Below are 21,283 nucleotides of genomic sequence, written 5' to 3'. Positions count from 1 at the left end.
TTTGAACACGCGTGCCTACACCAGCTTCTTTGGCGCTTCAGTGCATATCTCGCCTGTCGTTACATAGTATAGAGCGCATCGCTTATTTCTTCCATTTTCATACGTTTTCCGTTTTACTCTCGCGTATTATTCTGCCTTCTCCGTTCATGTAAAAACATTTCATTAACGAGATAATCTTATTAAGTGATGTTACACTTTTTATTATACTTTTCGTGGAACGGGGTGTCGCATGGTATGTTGTACGTGAGCCATGGCGCCTATGCTGCATTCTGGCGGCTATGCCAACAGATGTCACTGATTACTTACTTTAGTCTATTATTTTCATTTTTGTTTTACTTCTTTGCTTAGTTATTCTATCAACTTTATGTTATTTAATTAGTTCCATAATCTTGTTCTTGTGTATGTTATTATTTTTATCTAACATGACCACAAGAGCGTCTCAAAATAATACGTTATCACTTAACCATTTGCTGTTAGCAATTTTAAAATTACGGTAGCTTTATTCGTGTTTTCAATTATTATACTATATCATGGATAGTAAAACTCTGCCGGGACTGTGGCCTAGTTTACATCACATTTTAAATATATGCGACGATGCTATGCTGATTTCGTGACGATGCTATTAAGGCTCTATTACTTTAGAGCAAGTTATAAAACATGCCTCCTCATATTTTAGGGACACAGCACCTCCAGCGCAATAAATAACTTTCCAGCCAGTTTACCATCCAGATTAACAGTCGCCTTAAAAATAGTATACGAATGCGTAAAGTCAATGATGTTAGTTGATCTTGATACAATGCTCTTGGTAACTCTAATTTCCAGGGTTCCTTTCATATACATTTCCTCTTCATATGCCGATTGGTCGGAATTGGAAACAAATGCCTTACTGAACGACGGGATAAGTTTGTTTATCTCATCTATAAATTTTCGGGTCGATTCCGTAGTTTGCTTTGCAGTGTCAAGTTAACACTTCGTTTGAAATTTCTTTATCTTACAACTTCCAGTTCTGTAGCGCTGTTGACGTTATGCAGCCAACCCCTGCTTCCCTTGAAATCACTGAAAACTATGTCGCGCGCAGTTTGAAGTACATAACGTAGGAGGTCACTGATATGCACATCCTGTAAATTTTATCGAGCATCCTTGAAACGCACATATATTAGTTTTTGTGACAAGTGCGCCTTGTCCTGCCCTGAATATCCGCAGCTTTCCTTAGGTAGTATATGGTCGTGTGGCTGCAGACTTCTTCTAAATCTGTTCATAACTGTTTTTTTCTGTGCTGTGGACGAACTTCTATGTACATGTGAAAGCATGCAGCAGAATGCGAAACAGTCATTCGTGGAGCTTATCACGAAAATGTCCTGAACCATCTCCTTGGACATCGATTGTCCTTTACTACGTTTCACTGGAGACGGGATTTGTGGCTTACTATCCGACAAGGATGATGAACTACATCGCTCGAACCTGTTTCATTATCATTTTTACATGTTAAGCACGTATTTTCATCATTGTACTCCTCGTGTACGTTGTCCGCACAGTCGAGCCTATACGAGACCACACATTCTAGTGACTCATCTCGCAGAAACGCTAATGTTTCACCTGCCATATCCTTGTCACTCTGCAAATTCCTTGGGTTCCTTGCTGACGAAATGTCAACTTTGGCAACTGTCGTTTCACTTATAATGCAATGTTTGCTTTGCGTATCGTTACCGCTGCTCTGCTTTGTATCAACACTACTTCCACTGTAGCACTGTTGTGAGCTGCTCGTCGCTCTGTACCCTCATGCTGTACTCACCATTGGATACCTCTATTCTCACCCCCTGTTGCCATTAGCAACCAATATTTTGGTTGCATGTGCGACGTCGAAAGCCGTAAACATCATTGGCCTTTTGCGACTTCGCCCTCAAAGTGTTCCCTGTCAGCACCTTGTCCATGAGGTACTCTCTACAACCCAGAGAAGCCTGTAATAGGAATTATGAAACAGCGTATAGCTGACTTTTCTAGAATAGTATCTAGAAAACTTTCATGAGCGAAAAACCCTTGCAACGAATAGAAAATTACAAAGCTCAAAATAATGTTTTGCACCACACCCATCACCAGTTGTACTTCTTTCTTTTTAATACCGGAAGCCTGTTCTTCAATATTCTTTTTACTGACCGAAATGACTACGTAATGAAGGTGAAAAATCAGCTTGCACTGTTACTCTAGTTCAGTGGAGTGCATTGTCCCCAGTCGTGAACAGCACAATGTAGGAGTGTACACTGTTCAGTAAATCAGCATGCATCGAAAGGTTTCAAGTTCAGACCGCGAGCACTGTCACCTCTGGAAAGATGGCGCTCAAGCAGCCAAATTGGTGTACATTGCAATGACGGCGTACGAACGATCAGCCACTACAGTGAAACACAAGACACAAACGATCTCTTCGTGGATCCCAATGGGCAGCAACCCCAGGTGATGACCATAACTACAAATTATGGCTCTTAGGTACCGGCCGGCCGGAGTGGCCGTGCGGTTCTCAGCGCTACAGTTTGGAGCCGAGCGACCGTTACGGTCGCAGGTTCGAATCCTGCCTCGGGCATGGATGTGTGTGATGTCCTTAGGTTAGTTAGGTTTATTTATTTCTAAGTTCTAGGCGACTGATGACCTCAGAAGTTAAGTCGCATAGTGCTCAGAGCCATTCTTAGGTGCCCCGAGTAGAATGAAACGCAGCTGCAAGCTGCCTTTTTGGAGGCAACTGGGAGCGATGTGTTGACCAAAATGGTAGCCAACCTTCTCCACACGATCACTCTGAACGTCTAGCCGACTATCATGGACAACAGTACTGTTCATGCCTCCTATTCCCCAGCACCGGTGACAGGGGAACCTGGAAATGAGCCTGCACCAGTGGCTTTGGGTTTCCTTCACCAGTCGGTGTGGGACTTGTCTGACGCCTGATAATCGTCTTAGAAGAGTGTGAAGGTGAAGTAGCGGTGCACGACACATGGTGCAGCCTCACGTGTTCTGCAATGACGGGGGGTGACCTCACATCACTGTCGAGGATAATTTGAATGTTTTGAGCTTTCGACACCGCATACTCCAATCCCGCGAACACTCCCTTTCAGCCAGCGAGAATCAACCAAATGGAATGGCCAGCGTTATCTGTTGACATGAATCCGATGAACATTGCATATTACCAGTTTCTGCTTCTCTTAAACCTAAAACTAGAGAAGTTTTTTAAGCAGTTTATGTTAATGGGCCCCAATTCTTGAGACATTGAGGAGATGCATGGTGCTCTGTCTGAACCAAAAGTGTACGGACCACTAGACAGGGGGCCCGCCAGTATAAAAGGAGGTGAGATGAACTGTATTGTTAGCACAGTAGCAGTAGCAGCGGAATGGGTTGGCCAGGACAGTTCAGAGACTTCGAACTTGGACTACTCATTGGACGTCATCTTCGTAACAAGTCAATCATGGACATGTCAACTCTTCTAATGCTCCCCATCTCGTAGCTTGTGATGTAACTGTGAGGTGAAAATACGAAGGAGCAACCACAACAAACAAATACCAGGCAGACCTCAAGAACTGATGGGCAGCAACCGTCGAGTATTGTGAAGGATGGTTATAAAACGTCGCATGACATAAGCGTTCCATAGTGCTAAAAGGGGGCCAGCTAGTACAAGGTGCGTACAGAATGGGGTAGAATGGTCGACCAGCTCCTGTAGTCAGTGCTAACCCACGCCTAAGGTGATGTAAAAAGCGACTCCACTGAGCAGTGGATGACTGTTGGGAACTACTGATCTGGCCCCTTATTGCACTTAAGAAGGGCTGAATTCGGATGGAAGTGAACACACTGTACAGCGTTGTGCACTGCGTACAGCGGAGGAACAGTTCCGAAACGATGACCGTATCCGCATGATGCAGCATCCTATCATAAAGCATCTTCTGTGTACCAATGGTTTGTGGAGATTGACATTCCCGAAATAGACTGAACTCCCCAGAGAAACCTGAACCAGATGGACCACCTTTGGGATGAGCTACAATGTGGACTATGCACTGGCCTCCAACATCAATAGCTTCTCTGGTTTCGGCTCTTCAGGAACAATAGGCTGCCATTCTCAAGAGACTTTGAGGTATGTAATTGAAAGTGCCTCCAGCAGAGATAATGACAAGGCGAAAGATGGACACGTCCCTTATTAACGTCCACTATTAGATGTCCGGATAGATTTGATCTGAGAGTGTATTTGATCGATGACATCGACGCCCAACCTGGGGAGCAGAAATAGTATCTCATGAAATGTGCCTGCTTTTCCGGCTACATAAAAAAACTTAACTCCTTCTGAACAGGCCATGAAGGCCCAACGGTACCGACCGGCTGCCATGTCATCCTCAGCCCACAGGCGTCACTGGATGCGGATGTGGAGGGGCATGTGGTCAGTGCACCGCTCTCCAGTCCGTATATCAGTTTACGACTCTGGAGCCGCAGTTTGCATCACAAGGGCTGAGTGCACCTCGCTTGTAACAGCGCTTGGCAGACCGGATGGTCATCCATCCAAGTGCCATCCCAGCCCAGAGCGTTTAACTTAGATGACCTGACGGGAATCGGTGTTAACACTGCGGCAAGGCAGTTGGTATCTTCGGCTACATAACTGATACGAACATATCTTTCACCACCACGACTCTACCGCAACGTCTAATAATCTGCCACTGTAGTACTAGTACATCGATTCACGTCACCAGTTACAAACGTAGCTTGCAGGCATCCCTTACCAGGTGTTGCATTCCTTTCTTTCAGAGATCGGCGCCAGCAACTACCCCTGCTCTGAGCTCTATGCTGGCCCTCATGCCTTCTCAGAGCCTGAGACGCAAGCTTTCCGAGACTGCGTCCTGAAGAACTCCAAACGCATCAGGCTCTACCTAACGTTCCATAGCTATGGACCCGTAAGTAACTAACACAGTTTTATTCAACATTAGACTTTCAAGCTATTTTATTGGTCGTGTTAGTACATAAAAAATTACTGGATGTAAGATGTGTCTCCTATGCGAAACACTGTTCCTTCATACAGAACGAAATGTGTTTCAGCACTTTTGTATCATCCTCAGTGTTTCTTTTTTTTCTTGTTTTTCATTTAAATGTTTAAAATTTTAGCCTATTTCAAATGATAATTAATCTACGAGAATGAAACCCAATACAATTTTGTTTGTTGTTATCATTCCCTTAATTTTACATGATAGTGCTATGCAGGGTCCTCTGTACCTTCCATTATATTGGTAGCTTGTCATCTGCAACTAAGTTATGTTAATGTGAATTTCACTGGTGACTCAACTCATCACTTTACATCTAAACGTAATTGAATTCTGCTAAGGTATTTCGTAAGGGTATTTGCGATTGCTTACATTTAGTTATCGCAAATCTTTTTTCATCTCCATTCTGTTGAAATGTTGTGGAGCACACACAAGCACTGTAGATATTTTCCAGATTTTCGTTTGGAAATAACACTATTCAAACTTCACCAGAGTACAATATAAAAGTTGTTGTTGTGTGTTCAGTCTCAGTTGGCGTTCACAGTTCGTCAAGTAAGCCTGGCGCCAAAATTTGAATTTTGTTTGCCTTGCCCCCCTCCCCCCTTTCTTTCTTAGTGTGTTTGTATGTGTGTGTGTGTGTGTGTGTGTGTGTGTGTGCGTGTGTGTGTGTGTATGTTGGTTTTTGTTTTTGTGTTTGGCTTTTTGTGCCGTCTTTACCTTTAATGTGTTAAACTATGTGCCTTTGCATGCTGTAATGTACCATGTATAATGTGTTTTGCTTCTGCTAATGCCTTCTGTATGTGGATATTTTCTTGTATTGTAAGTTTATGTTATAGGCTGCGGCCGGATTTTAGTATTGTTAAATGTTTCCATTTTACTTGGGAGACGGATTTAGGCTATCAGGTGGGCAGCAAATGTGCTATGGGAACTGTTACTTTTTACAACTCTGTAATGTCCTGAAAATCTTGTTCTACAATCCCTTCATGTTTGCCCTATATATACAGACTCAAAAGTTAATATAGTATCCTTGCTCTGTTGAATCTATATGTGTGTGTGTTTTTTTTTGTGTTATGGACATTTTCTGTGTTGTTTTGTCTGTCAAGTGCCGTATTTAGAGTCTCTGTTTTTTCCTTAATGTTGCCTTTTCTGTGCACAATTTTATTATTGTAGGTGAGTAAGGGTGTGATTTAATTCTCCGTTACGTCGTGAATGTTGTTATTGTCTGTAAGTTGTGTTCGCTGTGTTGTTGTGCAAGGTCTTGTGTGTCTGTGGCCTGTTCATTAATTTTCCATTTATATATTCGTTGGTTTAGTTTGTCAATCATATGGGTATCATAACCACTTTTTGTCGGTATTTGTTTTACTGTATTTACGTCTTGAGTGTAGCTCAGTTTGGTTATGGGTGTTCTGTTCAATCTGTGGGTGAGAATTTGAAACCTGCTTCTCATTTGTTTAATTGTGAATGGTGGAGCTCATCGTTGTCGTATACCTGAATATTGGGAAGTAGTGAATGTTGTTTATTCTTTGTATGATGAGAGCTAGAAAATGTAGTGTGTTTCTTGTTTTTGTTTCTAATATAAATTGAATTTCTCGGTGTAAATTGTTTATATTTTGTGTTTTTACAGTCCTGAGAATGGCTGCTATTTCATCAGTGTGTGCGTATTGTGTGTTGCCTAGTTATTTTTGTGATGTAGATTGTTTAATTTACTAAAATGCAACAATATTTTTTGTGCAGGTTCGACAGAGGATTTAGGAGGAGTGTTTTGGATTTTCGGCGTCATTCTTTTTATCTAGACTTTTTTGACTGTATTTTTCATATTTTTCAATCTTTATTGAATTGCTCTGTGGTACCTTCCTGCTGGGTCGGTGATCAGTTTGGTGACATTGTCCTTCAGAAGATCTAGTGTTTTATCTATGTATTTCCTTTAATTCATAATCAGCATTATATTGATTTTGTCTGACATTGTTAGAATGGACTTTGTTAGAATGGACTTTGTTAGAATAGCATTATATAGTTTTAGTTTTTGTTTTTGCATCTTGAATGTGATACCTTCAGATGCTCTGTGTTGGAGATTATGTGGATTTGTGTATTCTGATAATCTGTATTTCTCTGCAGCTACTAATTCTCTTGTTAAGAAACAGACTAAATTTTCTAAATCTCACCACAAAAAGTTTGACAACAGTAATTGTAAACCGATAATCATGAGCACCACAACTCACAATCAATAAAACCTCCCCAAGGCACATAAATGAGCAAGATTAAAATTAACATATTAAACACAACATCGATAAGCAGACTGAACTAATCACAAGAGCTGAACACAATGAAACAAATAACAACAGAAAGTGGTTATGATACCCATTTGTTTAACGAACTAAACCAAAAAATATGTAAAAGGAAAAGGAAGGAACAGGTTATATGCACACAGGACCTTGCACAACAATACAGAAGAATACAACTCCAAAGACAACGACAACATCCATAACATAACAGAGCAACAAGACGCACAAGAAGTGACACATACTCATCTACAATAACAAAATTGTTCACAGCATAGGCAATATAAAAAAAACAGGGAAATCAAATATGATACAGGACAGACAACATTACATGGAAAAAGCTCAGAATACAGAAAACACTCACATAAATTCAACAAATACATGCAACCTTACCAGTCAGTATACATAACCGTAACTCAACGAAACTGGAAACATTTAAAATTACTAAAATTCATCCTCGGTCCACACCATAAACTTACAAGATAACTTCTACCTATAGAAGCCATTAGCAAAAGAAACAGATTATGAACGTCTACACTACAATATGTAAAGGCACACTGCTTAACATATTAAAGGAACTCTACAGAAAAGACCACACAAACGCTAAACACAAACACACACAGCCACAGACATGCACCATCACACGCTATAGGAAAACACACACACACACACACACACACACACACACACACACACACACACACACATACACATACACACAGTGAAAGAAAGTAAGAGAGAGAAGAGGAGTGGAGAAGAAGGTAAACAAAATTACATTTTGCGGTCAGACTCACTTGACGAACAGTGACCTAGACACACAACAATAACATTGGTACTGTATTTTTGCGAAGTTTGGTGGGTGTTATTTACAAACGAAGATCTGCAAAACATGTGTTTCCTTTACGTGTGCTTCACAACAACATGAAAGAATGGAGATGAAAGATTTGCGAGAGCTAAATGTAAGTAATCGCAAATGCAGTCGCGAAATAAATTAGCACATCTAAATTACCTCTACATATAAAGTGATGAGTTAACTTGTTATCGAAATTCACATATCATATTTTACTTTCAGGTCACAAGCTACCAGCGCGGGATAATGTACAGAGGGCCTTCACAACCCTATCACGTAAAATTAAGGGAATGCCAACAACAAACAAAAATTGTTTTAGGCTTCATTTTCGTACATTAATTATCACTTGAAACATGTTAAAATTTTACAGGTTTATATAAAAAGAAACACCAAAGATTATACGAAGTTGATGAGACCCTACATATCTCAGCAACTTCGTGTAAACCTTGGTGCTCCTTTTTATTTAAATCTGTAAAATTTTAACATGTTTCAAGTGATAAAAAATTAGTGTTTTGCGCAAAAGATGCATGTAATACTGATACAGTTTCATGTTGAATTGTAACTTCCCATCCCTTAACTGTGTGCTGCCCTTATGCCCCTCCTATCCACATCCTCCAGACACTCCAGACAGTCAGGCTTATGATTTTTCGTATACACGAAAAATTCGTCACATATACTATTGGATCATTAGAGGATAGTTTTTCGAGCCTTGAAGTTATTTGCCTCTTCTTCTTCTTTGAAGAGATGTAACGGCTTCCAGTTTGCTCTATTTAAATTTCATGCTCCTCTGAGGTATTACAGATACCGGTAACACAGACAGATAGCCGTCCGGAGTGGCCGAGCGTTTCTCGGTGCTACAGTCGCAGGTTCGAATCCTGCCTCGGGCATGGATGTGTGTGATGTCCTTAGGTTAGTTAGGTTTAAGTAGTTTTAAGTTCTAGGGGACTGATGACCTGAAAAGTTAAGTCCCATAGTGCTCAGAGTCATTTGAACCATTTGAACAGACAGATAGATCAGGTGAAATATGGAACTAGTAAACGAAGTTGACTTCTTACTACAAGAATTTCACATTATGAGTGAGGCAAACGTCCTCTCTCTATTATGGACAGGACAGATAGATCAGGTGAAATATGGAACAAGTAAACGAAGTTGACTTCTTACTACAAGAATTTCACATTATGAGTGAGCCAAACGTCCTCTCTCTATTATGGACAGGAAAATACAGACGGTACAAGTTCTATGAAACATTCCATAGGAGTTTTTACAAACATAAGAAAATTAATGTTCTTCTTTTCTCGCTAGTTCCACAATCTTGACCGCTGCGGGCATGAAACGTTTTAATCTTTGCCGTAAATTACTTCGGCGAATGAATGGATAAAAATAGACAGTAATAAACATATACCCATATAGGTAAACCAGCACAAGTTTCAATAGAACTGCCCCCCCCCCTTTCCCCCTGCTGTATACTGGCGGTGTCCACAATTACTGGACGACAGTAAACAGTAGCAGTGCCATTTCCGCATGTAGCATGTTAAAATTTATTTTCTGTTAAGCTAATGTTGTATATTTGGCCTGGCCGCGATTTAAAATACACTTATTGATGGCCAATCTTATTTTAATGTACAACCTAGACGTGACATCTCTCTCTTATTTTACAGTTTTATTTACGTATTCTGAACGTTTAATTTTCCAAGTCCATGACGTGACGTAGGGTATGTTCAAAATGAGAGTAAACAGTTTGTTTTCACAGTTTTTAGATAACGACGAATTTCATGTCGTCAAAATTCCCAAGAGATGCTCTATAGTATAGTGTGTATAGGCGAGAGCGTGACTCAGAGTTTCCGATGATGCAACGGAAACGCCCGAAATTTCCACCTTTGATACTGGAACCACTCGTGCGTCACGTGCTTCAGTCTCCAAGGCCAGCCCGAACATTCGGCATCACGTCGAGATCTCATCAAGTTTCAGTTAAGTCCATAAACGTTTTCATCTGATGTGTGCCTTGTAGCAAAGTCCAGTGTCCCTCGCCGCTAAAAACGAATCGAATACGTTTGACTAATTGTAAGCAACTGCGCCTCCACTCTCTATAACTCACATAAATGTAACCTTTTTACAGTTCCTCTTGATGTCTGTTTTGTCAGTACATATGTGGTTTCACATAACGTATACAAAATAAGCAATACAGTTCAACATCGTTTGATTTACCCCAAGCATACATAAACCTATAGCTACTTTTTGTTGACACGTCAGGTACACATGTGGTACAATTTATAGATATTCATACTTAGACCCATTATAATATTTATAACTTGTGCAGAAAATAACATTTATGTACCAAAGTACGTCATTTAAGATTTAATTTTCGCCCTTAGGACGCATATAACATCTTGTGACACTTTAGATACACAATGTTTGACATTTCCTCTGGCCACTCAAAGGCTGCTTGTCTCTTACAGATTTGTCATGAGCAGGTAACTATCTTAATATCTGAGTTCATGAAAAAGTACTAACTTACATAAAATAACAATTGAAACTGGTTTCTTTTTCAATTTCGGGATTGAAAGGACTATATACTTTATACAGTTTGATGATATGCATAAACCACTGTCCTCACATTTCGTCTGACTCATACGTCTGTGAATCCAAACTGCTAACGAAACAGAAGAAATCTTCATTACGTGTTAACCAACACAATCAAACATAGGTACTCTTAGCACCGCCCCTCTCAACTCTACTAGGAATGCGTCTACTGATCTATAATGAATGTTGACACGGAATGGAATGAAGTAATTTTTTTACCTGTTGCTGAAATCTATCGTCTACCCACCACACAATGATTGAGCGTCCTTTGTATCTTTATGAAACTACTTAGTGTTTGCTGAACTAATTGCAGAATTCTGACAGTACAGTTTCGTGTAAGCTATCAATATTACTTCCCTGAAAGTAACCGTACTGGGCGTAATTCAGTGTACCTAACATAGGTACATCCACATCTTCAGGATCCCACTATTGTATACATAATATGTTAAAATATGTCACTACAAAGTTTGTGCCGAGAAAACATTGGAGAAGAACGTTCCGGTAAGTCGCGATCCCGTGTAAATGCATCAAGACTACTCGTATTTGGCGCTCATATCAGTAGCTTGCGCTCTTAAGTATGCAGTCTAACCAGTGTGGTCCCTTTTTGCGTTGATAGCACCAGACCTATGCTCCGTTTAACAACATTCCACTTACTGTAACCTCTTCATATACGCACATACATTCGCATTGTCATTAATACACATATTTTTATACATATAATTACTCAATTGCGATATTGCGGAGTGGCCCGTTTTCTTTGGTACCAGCTACCTAAATTCTCCTTCCTGCCTTTACTAGAGCGTGTCCTTGCCTCGTTACCTGAAAAAGGAACTTAACAATAACGTATTAACTACGAATGTAGTCACTCCATGTGTAACTAACGTATCATTTTTTTCCGCACAAATATGTTTTTTTTGTTTTACTTTAAGTACGTGTATGTGTAAATTAATCAACTCATTTTTAATTGTAAAAACCAATCCCTTTTTTATAAGAGCACAAATATTCAGAGCATGTCCATCGTTTCGACTTACCATTTTTTACTCCTTCCATATTTATAGTATGATTACACCTGCAGTTATTAAGTGTTGTTATAGACGGGCACAAACCTCACTATCTCTCATAGTTTGTTCAGAATGTGACCATAGCTCTGCAGTTACTCTTACTTTCGTCGGATACCCATACTTGCGTTATAATGTTTTACTCGATATACAACTACCGTGTAAATTTGTATATACTGTAAATAGTATTGTAGTGTGTAGATAGGTTTCTCTAGTTAGTCATTCTTTATTCCTCTGTAAATTTTGTGTTATTTTAAACCTCCTTACTATATTACTTTCATTTTTATAGTGTAGACTCATTGATTGTAACAATAATTAACTCATATTAAAACCTGCAGCACATATTTGCCGGCTAGATGTCAAGTTTGCATTGCATCCGGCGTGTTAAACAGTGTGTTGGACTGAAATCGTTTCTGTGTGTGCGCTGAGGTTGCTGACCTATGTGTTAATTCCTACTATGCCTGCGGGTCCTCTCCCTCTTGTAATGCTACTTCACGTGCTTATATCTCAAATGCATTACCGCACTGTATTTGGGGAATTGGGAAATGTACGCATGAATCGGCACAATTGCGATCGTATTTTATTTTCAGGCTTCATATAGCGTTTCGAAATTAAACGGAATCTTAAATTATTGTCACTTACGTTGCTTCCATTTAAAAACTTCTAACTAAATAAAATGAAAATTGTCTCTTAGAACTAAGCAAACAGTTATTATATCCATATTTTACTGAAGTATTTCATTTGTTCATCTACAGTACTTCAAGTGAGATTTGGTCTTTGTCCAATCCTTTTAGTGTACACATTCTCTGAGATTCTTGAGTGGATATTACGGTAGGCTAATCTGTACGCACCCAGATGTGGGATTTTAGTAACTACAAATGGCTCAGTGTTGAAAAGCTGCCATTACGACTGAACTTCCCCATATTGTCCTACTTGAAACTGTACAGTGCGTCCTAATCTTTAGTCGTACGACTTTTTCCTCTCTCCAGCCTTTTCCTCCAGATTAATCAAAGCCTGGTGTACTTTTTATTCATGTGGCATCTCTCCTGGGTACCTATTCGTCGACTTCTCCCCTTTTGAACGTCAGTCAGTAGATATAAAAGCGGTTGAAAAGTGTGGTAAGTTCTTAATGATTTGGTGAAATGGGGAGACAAAGTCAACCCATTTTCTGTGCTTCTGGGGTGTATAGGTGCGTATAAACCTGATAAATTATATGAATACCCTTTCTGTTGGGCTTGCTTGGGTCGGAAATCTGGTTACTAATATTTGTTTTATCTTGTTTGTGTTAGTAAATCCCTACCGTCTATTGCCTATCAAGTACGATGCATTGTCTGTTAACAATATCTGTGGCTTCCTCACTCCCAGGAATAATCTTCTGGAATCATCCTAATAATAGAACCTGCAGTCACAAACCACACTGCATACATCTTAACACATTTTGTGAAAACATCATAAAAGACAATAAAATATTTTACACCTACATTCCCTTGTGGATAGGGTCCGGCAGTATCCAAGGACACCACTTCCGAATTACTTGGAGAACTCTTCTCCACAAGTTTTGGTGAATTTGTAAGCCCCATAGAGAACCCATACATTATGAGTGTACCAAATGAAATCATCAACGTAACTTTTCAGTAAACAGTCACACCAATCTTCCTGATCTGATGTACGCCAATGAAACAGGCCTCCCTTGTACAGACTATAGAATTTCTTCAAATTCTCTTCGTTATTTTCAAACAGTTTAAACATTATCTGTCTCCATTTCAGGTGTCCCTCTATCAACTGCTCCAAACTCTTACACATCTGTACATGATATGCTTGTTGTGTCTTATCCTGCATAAGCAGAACCCGTGTTTCAGAATTTTGTTCTGTGAATTCTAAGAATTCATGGGGGCATTGAAGTGACCTTGAGAAGGCGTCTGCGGTTATGTTTAGTGTACCTTCGTGTGTACGATTTCAAAACTGAACACCTGCAAGTACATGCGCCACCTGGCTAGACTCCGATGTAATAATTTGCACGTCAAGAGAAAAGAAAGTGCTTGATGGTCACTGTTGACTTTTGTGTGGTTGCCCCACAAGTAGTACTCAAATTTCTTAAATGCCAGTATAGCCCCAAGAGCTTCCAGCTCTGTCATTGAATATGACCGCTCAGATTCAGGAAGTGTTCGACTAACAAAACTGATTATCTTAGGTATCAGTTCTCCAGCACCTTCAGCAATCTGAAATGAACATGCTCCTGGTCCACGTGAAGATGCATCGGTATTCAAACAAAAATACTGTGGCATATAAGGGTGGTGAAGTATGTTTTTACGTAGTAAGGCTTCACATTGATTGGTCCATATCCATAAGTTGTTTTTCCTCAAAATATTCAGCAGTGCACGCTATTAAAAAACTGATCTAGAATGAATTTGCTAAAATTAAACCAAACCCAAATATGTCTTTATTCTGTGGTGGTGGGAAATATTTTATCACATAAAGTTTTTCCTGAATCACGTAGTACACCCTTTGGCGATATAATATGACCCAGGAATTTTTTTCCAAACTCCGACTTCGTAAAATTTTCTGTGACCCCATATTCTGCATATCGCTATAATACCTGTGCCAAAAGCCTCACACGTTCTTCCAATGTGCGTGTAGCTATTAACAGGTCATCAACAACGTAGAAAGTGATGCTACTGAGGTGTTATGATCCCAAAACTTCGTCCAGTGTGGAAATGAAAACACCCGTGCACACTTTCAAGTTGAAAAAAAAAAAAAAAAATTCTTAGCTCCCGCCCCCAACACAAAGGCTGCGTACTTCCTACTGTTTCATGTAATGCTATTCGCGAATACGACGCTTTTAAATCAGTTATAGTGAGGTATTTAACATTGCGAAATTTCAGTAATTTTTCTCCATGGTTTTCAGGGCGTGTCCTCACCGGAACAATGATTTTGTTTATACTTCGGGTGTCTAGCACAAGCCTGACACTTCCATTAGGTTTAGCAATAGCTGGATGTGAAGAAAAGCAGAAGGTCTCATGTGGGTAAACGTCCATTTTATGCTCGTAATATTACCATGGCGCACCTTCTAAATACTAGTGCATAGCAAAGTATTGCTTCTTGTAACGCCTCCTTCTGATTATCTGACAAACAAGCACATTCACTCACCTTGGTTTCGACAGTCTATGGATTAATATCTTCTTCAGACTGCTGCTCACAGTTTTGTGTGTCAAGAAACAGTACGTTTGGACATGACAGTTGTACTCAGTATTCAGTCATGGTTTTAAGTAAATTTACTGATAACTTCTGTCCATTGATTGTAAAGAAACATTTTCCTCGCCCTATGTCAGTCTGTACTTGTCAGAAAGTATCCATACCAACAGGGCAGTTTATTATAAGTTTTTCCACTACCAGAAAAATGAACTTTAGGTAAAAATTGCTGATGATAATGGGTATTTATGCCTAAAGTTTAACTACTTTTGACTTGCTCCCCACTGCGGTCAGAATATAACAATTCTGCACCGGAAAAGTTAGCGTATAACATCGTCTTCCCAGCTCATTAAACTGGCCTTTTGAGATCACATTTGTCGATGTACCCATGTCAGCTACCACAGGTTCGAGCATTAATTACAGCTTGCACTGACCCCTCATTGACCATGTTTAATTTGTTTACATCTTCCTCAGACAGTTCTTCTTTCGTATCTACTCCTTAATCATGTCTGGAAATTAATTTAGAATAAATTGCAGGTCTCTACCCCTTTTATTGGTCTGCAAATGAGGGCTTATCGCGAACTGTTCCGAGTTTTCCTGTTTGGATGGAGGTACGCCTCTTCATTGTGAGTAACTTCAACTATGTTGTCGGTTTGACATCACCAGTTCATATCCTGTATTGCACTGGAATGAAATTATCATTGACTTTGACCCCCACTTGATGCATAATTGTTATTCCGTTGATTTTAACTGTCGGGTGGAGGACTGTCGGATGGTATATTTGCGGTCGTTTCCTGCCAACTACTGTGTTAGTCATTGCCACCTGGTGGGGGTGTGTTGTGAACTTGTTGGCCATAGCTACTCTGTCTGTTGTACTTCTGTTTATGATTTTCTTTGAAACCTCGTTTCCGCTTTTGGTTTTCCCCGCTAACGTAATTATTTCTTGTAGTATTGTTGTTGCACGGGGCGTAAGGGTGTCAAGTGTATTCGTTATTGCCACTGTTTCCATTCTGCTGTTGACTATTTTGCGAAGTATCACACTGTGTATTAATGTTCTGTGGTTGCGACGCCCCTCTCCATATGTTAGGTCAGTCGAGTCGAATAAGGATAAGAAATACTCTGTATCATTTTCGGGTGTAGTGATCAGCTTTTCCCTGATATGGGCGGGCAGGCGTCTATTCAGTATTTTCAATACGACCACGTGGGAAACTGGGTTTGTCCAATACCTGGTTTTGTTTAAGTATTTTTCAAGTTACTTCCTCAGTCCCCCATGTTAACTACTGAGTGTTGGTGTGTTGAAAACCCCTCAACATAGCCTCTCTTGGCCGTCTGTTGACCAGTATTGGTCCAAGAAAGCCCGTTCAAATTACTAGTAGGTATGGCATCTGTCAGCCATATCTGTTGCCCACAGCGAACCGGATCTTCTGTGCTTCTGTCCAGTTGTGCGGTAACACGCTGTGAAAAGCTCTGATAAACACTATGAATTTCGTTTTCTTATCCTCTGTTGAAAAAATCGACAATTGTCTATGACGTATCAGACCCTCGCCTTTCGCTAATAAAACAGATATGCGGTGTTGTCTGCTGCTGCCGTGGCATTTTTCATATGCACGTGATTGCACTCTGGATATGTTTGTGCAGCTGGTATTGTCATTGACAGTGCCTCTTGCCTTTTGCAAGTCCTTTTCTCACCGTCTCAAGGACTGCTAGCAAATGGTTGATAATTATTGCCGCTATCTATCCTGCTCGACTGCACCTGACTTCTTGCTATTGGCGTCTCTCTGATGATATCCACATCATTAATTAGACTGCTCTGCAACATCTGTTCTGTTGCCCTTAAGCTTAGCTCAGCTGTAGCAATCAATTTGTTTTCTCTTTCCTTTACTATTTCTTTAACTGTTTCGACATTGACCTTGTGCACTTGTATAACTATCTGGTTGAGGGCCGTACTCTTATCAGGCATTTCCGCTTCTTCTCTGTCCTTTAAATTCCTTACCTCCTATTCTTGTGCTTTCTTTATGAACTTAGCGCCTAAATCTAAAATACTCAATTTTCATAGTTTCTAATTTTTTGCAAATTCTGGACGGAGCATGTGAGTGTGCATGTCACTCACGATCTTTAGATTACCTGCCGTTTCTTCTTGTGTCTCGCCTATAGATGACGCTTTGATTTTGGTTGTTTATCTCCTGAGACAAATCAGTGAATAAGTCGACCTTTAATTTCTGCACCCAGATCAGCAAGTTTGCATGTTAAATCGTTAGAAAAGTCATTACGTAGCTTTTGACTTAAATTATCAGACCTCTGTGATAGATCATTCTTAAAACCATCAAATGTTTGCTTTCGTTCATTTTTAAAGTCGCGAAATTTTACATCAAGTTCTTCAGTTTGTTTTGTAGAAAAATTATTAAATAAATTTTTCGTTAGGTCACTGAGGCATTTATACACGTCCTGCGTTGAATGCACTGATGACGCATTAGCGTCTTCTGTACTTATCGTGTCTTATTCCGCCACTTTTGAAAGTTTCTGTGACGTGGAGGAATCGAATTTTACTGATTCCGCACTAGCGCGTCTTTCACTGGCTTCATGCGAGAAAATGCGTCTCGGTGAGATTTGTAAATTACTCTCGTCTACAGTTAGCGTGGTTATGTCATGAGGTAAGGCATTCTTGTCATCAGCATAAACTAAATTTCTGTAATATCGTCAATATGATCGGCGTTTTCGGTGTCACTATTATTTGTGGTAGCACCGCTTACGGCGACATTTTGCATCTCTGCACTATTTCCATTAGTCGGTACGCATTTTTAGTTGGTTCGATTCTATAAATCTTTTTTTGAAGTTACAAATATAAAATAAAATAAATTTTTTATCTTAAAGTTGATTTCGAGAATTTTCACTATCAGTACACGATGTATTCTGCTCCAGTATTGTAGCTTATTGTTGGCGTTTATTTCTTGTATTAACATTCCAAAAAATCAAAATAATGCTAACGCAAATCTCTATTTCTGTTAAAAAATGCTTCAGGTTTATGACTGGATAAGGTAAGGTGCCGATACAACTTTTGATTGTGACGTTACCAAGCGCACTCGAGCGAACTATAAGTTGGAGTTCTTTCCTACCTTATAGACGATCTTCTTAAATGTTGTTGGAACAATTCCTCCGATTAACCATTTGTAATTTATGCATGGCATGTAATGTTTGTCCTTGGTTTTATCTTGACAATGTTATTCCAGTAATGAAACAAAGTAAATAAAAACGAATTAGGGCAACAGAATGTTATACAACATGTTTTACTCAATCATGAAACAAAGTAAATAAAAAACCAATTAGTGCAACAGAATGTTACACAACGTTTTTTATATCATTTAATTATTGCACCTGTCGAATCGTTCTCGCACCGTCCAGGGAACGGTCGCCATTTCTACTGATTAATTAACAAGTTTAAGAACAATAATAACGACGGAAATTTTTTGGCGCCGTACCAGAGGCGCAACAATAGTGCGTTCGCTCAGATGCGTGTGTCTCAACTAATTCATGCACAGCGACACACATTCCAGTCAGGCTTTTGATTTTTCGTATACACGAAAAATCGATAACATGTAAAATCGGGTTATTAGACGATAGTTTTTCGAGTGTTGAAGTTATTTACCTCCTCATCTTCTTTGAAGACAATGTCCAGCGTACAGCTTGCTCTGCTTAAATTTATTGCTTCTCCGAAGTATAGCAGATACCGTAACGCAGACAGATAGATCAGTTGAAATAAAGAACTTGTAAATGAAGTTTACTTCTTACTACAGGACTTAATGTATTTCACATTATTAGTGAACCAAACAGAAATCTGTGTCCTCTCTTTATCATGGACAGGAAAAGACAGATAGTACAAGACCGATGAAATATCTCATAGGAGTTTTTACAAACATCAGAAAATTTATGTTCTTCATCTTTTCTTGCTAGCTCCACAGGCTTGACTGCTGCGGGCACACCGAGGTTTAATCTATACCACAAAGTACTTCGGTGAATTAATGGAAAAAATAGATAGTAAAAACAAAATATATACTCGTATAGGTAAACCAGCATAATTTTCAATAGAACTGCCTCCCTACTGTAAATTGGCGTAGTCCATCATTATGGGATGATAGTGCAGTGGTGCCCTTTCTACGTACAATCAGAACATACTACAATTTGTTTTCAGCTATAACTTATATTGTACTTTTGGCTTGACCGAGGTTTATAATACATTTATTGATGGACAAACTTATTTTAACGTATACCCCAGACGTGCCAGCTCTCTGTAGTTTTATTTACATATTCTGAAAGTTTAAATAGGGATCTCTTTGCTGACCCATCTGACTGACTATACAGAGCCTGTTGAAACTGGAAATAATTTTGCTTTAAGCATGTTTCATATGCCATCCTTATACCTTCTGCCTCCACTGGATTTTTTTCTGGTTTTGTGTAATCATTTAGTCAAAATTTACATTGCCTCAGCAGCAGCAATAATAGAAAACAGGTTATTAACATCAATTGAGTCAAGTTTTGCAGTAGATGGCACAGGTACATCTAGTTTTTTCAGTAACGCAAGTGAATTAGATATTCCAAATTTGTTAGAAAGCTAAAATCGAACAGTTATCTGAACTGAAACAAGTCCCAACAACCACTAAAAGTCAACAGTTTGCAGAATGTGCCATTAACGTATCAAATCTAAATTTGTCTTCTGAGGATTGCAGTTTTAAATAAGGAAATTAAATAGGCACCGAAATCCAGTATTTGCGAAAACCAGCTAGACATACTGAAAGTGGTCCTTTGTCACGCAATGTGTTTACGAAACATCTGGTAGCTCACGAACTAAAAATTGTAAATACAGATATGTTCAGTCGTCGTAGGAAATTTTATAAGTACCTGGATTACAAAAGAAAAAAAGACCCCATTTTCCCTCATCTGATTTTTGTTTTTACATTATTGCTTGTGCGAAATGCTAGTTTTATTTTCGTATTCTTTAACAAGTTGTTAGACTTGTTCGATATGTGCCCTACATACGTTGTTGGTATGTAGGTTGGTCTAAATTTACTTTTGTCCTCTTTTTTCAGTGTTAATTCCCTATTTACATTATCTGTTACAGGCTCTATGTATCTCTATATACGTATAAAACGCTATGTCCCGACTCACGAACTCAGTCACTCTCTGTCTCATCATTGCCCAGCCCAAACCACTAAGGATAGAAACTTGAAATTTGCAGACAGTGTTGATCTTATAACGTAGGCGACGTTTAGGAAGGGATTTTTTGGTATTTCACCCCTAAGGGGATGAAATGTTGCTTGAAAAATATCACTATTAAGGCAATTCTGAAGCTAGACCTACGAAAATTAGTATTTGGTTACCTGGTCAAAAATAAAGACGCAAGTGTAACAGTATTTTTGATAATTTAACCACTATGGAGATGAAATAGCATGTAAAAGGCTTTTTTTTTTAAATAAATCGTTGTTGAAAAACTATTAAAATATATGTATCAAAATCGGTATTTGACTTCTCGGTTAGAAGTGAAGAAATATGTGTTTCGCTGTTTCTGGAAACTCATTCCCTAAGGGGATGAAATAAGGGATGCGACTTTTTATGAAACTATTTCATTACACAATGATTTTTGAAGTTAAATCTATAAACATCTGAATTTGGCGTCTCAGTTATAAATAAAAAAAAGTGATTTTGGAAATTCAACTCCTGTGCGAGGGAAATAGAAGATGAAAGTTTTTACGGAACTATTTCAGTATGCAAGCATTTTTGAAACTGCATGTATAAACTTTTGTATTTGGCTTTTCTTTTATAAATAAAAAATAAGCATTTCAGTGTTTTTGGAAGTTGAACCACTAAGGGGAAGAAATACTGGGTGAAATGTTGTATGGAAATATGTCATTGTGAAAGTATTTCTAAAGCTAAATATTTGAAAATTAGCATTTGGCCTGTTGGGTGGAAATGAAAAAAATACTTATTTCACTTTTTTGGAAATTTAACCCTTAAGGTGGTGAAATAGGGTAAGACTGATTCACTGACTCATCATAGCCCAGCCCAAACAGCTAAAAATTTTTTGAAGCTAAGATTGGTATTTCACATCTCAGTTAGATATAAAGAAATATGTGTTAGAGGATGATAGTTTCTACCGAAATATTACCATAAGAACGAAAAATACGTGATTAAAAAAACATTAACTACAGACTTTAACCAAAATTGCTTTTTGGCCAGAAGTATATTCGGAAGAGACCATGTTTCAGTGACCTTCATTAGCGTGAAAAGTTTAAGTGTTGCACCTTGCGAAGAATATAGAAATTCAAATACAGGAAAACA

The 21,283-nt window shown here is 39.0% G+C and overlaps 1 protein-coding gene across 1 annotated transcript in view; it reads left to right on the top strand.

The window, feature by feature from the left end:
* The window catches only part of LOC124613405 (carboxypeptidase B-like), a 118,682-nt gene that overhangs the window by 75,852 nt on the left and 21,547 nt on the right, over positions 1–21,283 (top strand). The window contains exon 4 of the mRNA XM_047142109.1: positions 4,768–4,913. Within this exon, the coding sequence (XP_046998065.1) occupies positions 4,768–4,913 (146 nt within the window). The remainder of the gene's footprint in view (positions 1–4,767; positions 4,914–21,283) is intronic.

This window comes from Schistocerca americana, chromosome 4, assembly GCF_021461395.2.
Source record: "Schistocerca americana isolate TAMUIC-IGC-003095 chromosome 4, iqSchAmer2.1, whole genome shotgun sequence".
Lineage (NCBI taxonomy): Eukaryota > Metazoa > Arthropoda > Insecta > Orthoptera > Acrididae > Schistocerca > Schistocerca americana.
The sequence above is the reverse complement of the archived record's forward strand: the minus strand, read 5'-3'. Positions and strand labels throughout refer to the sequence as shown.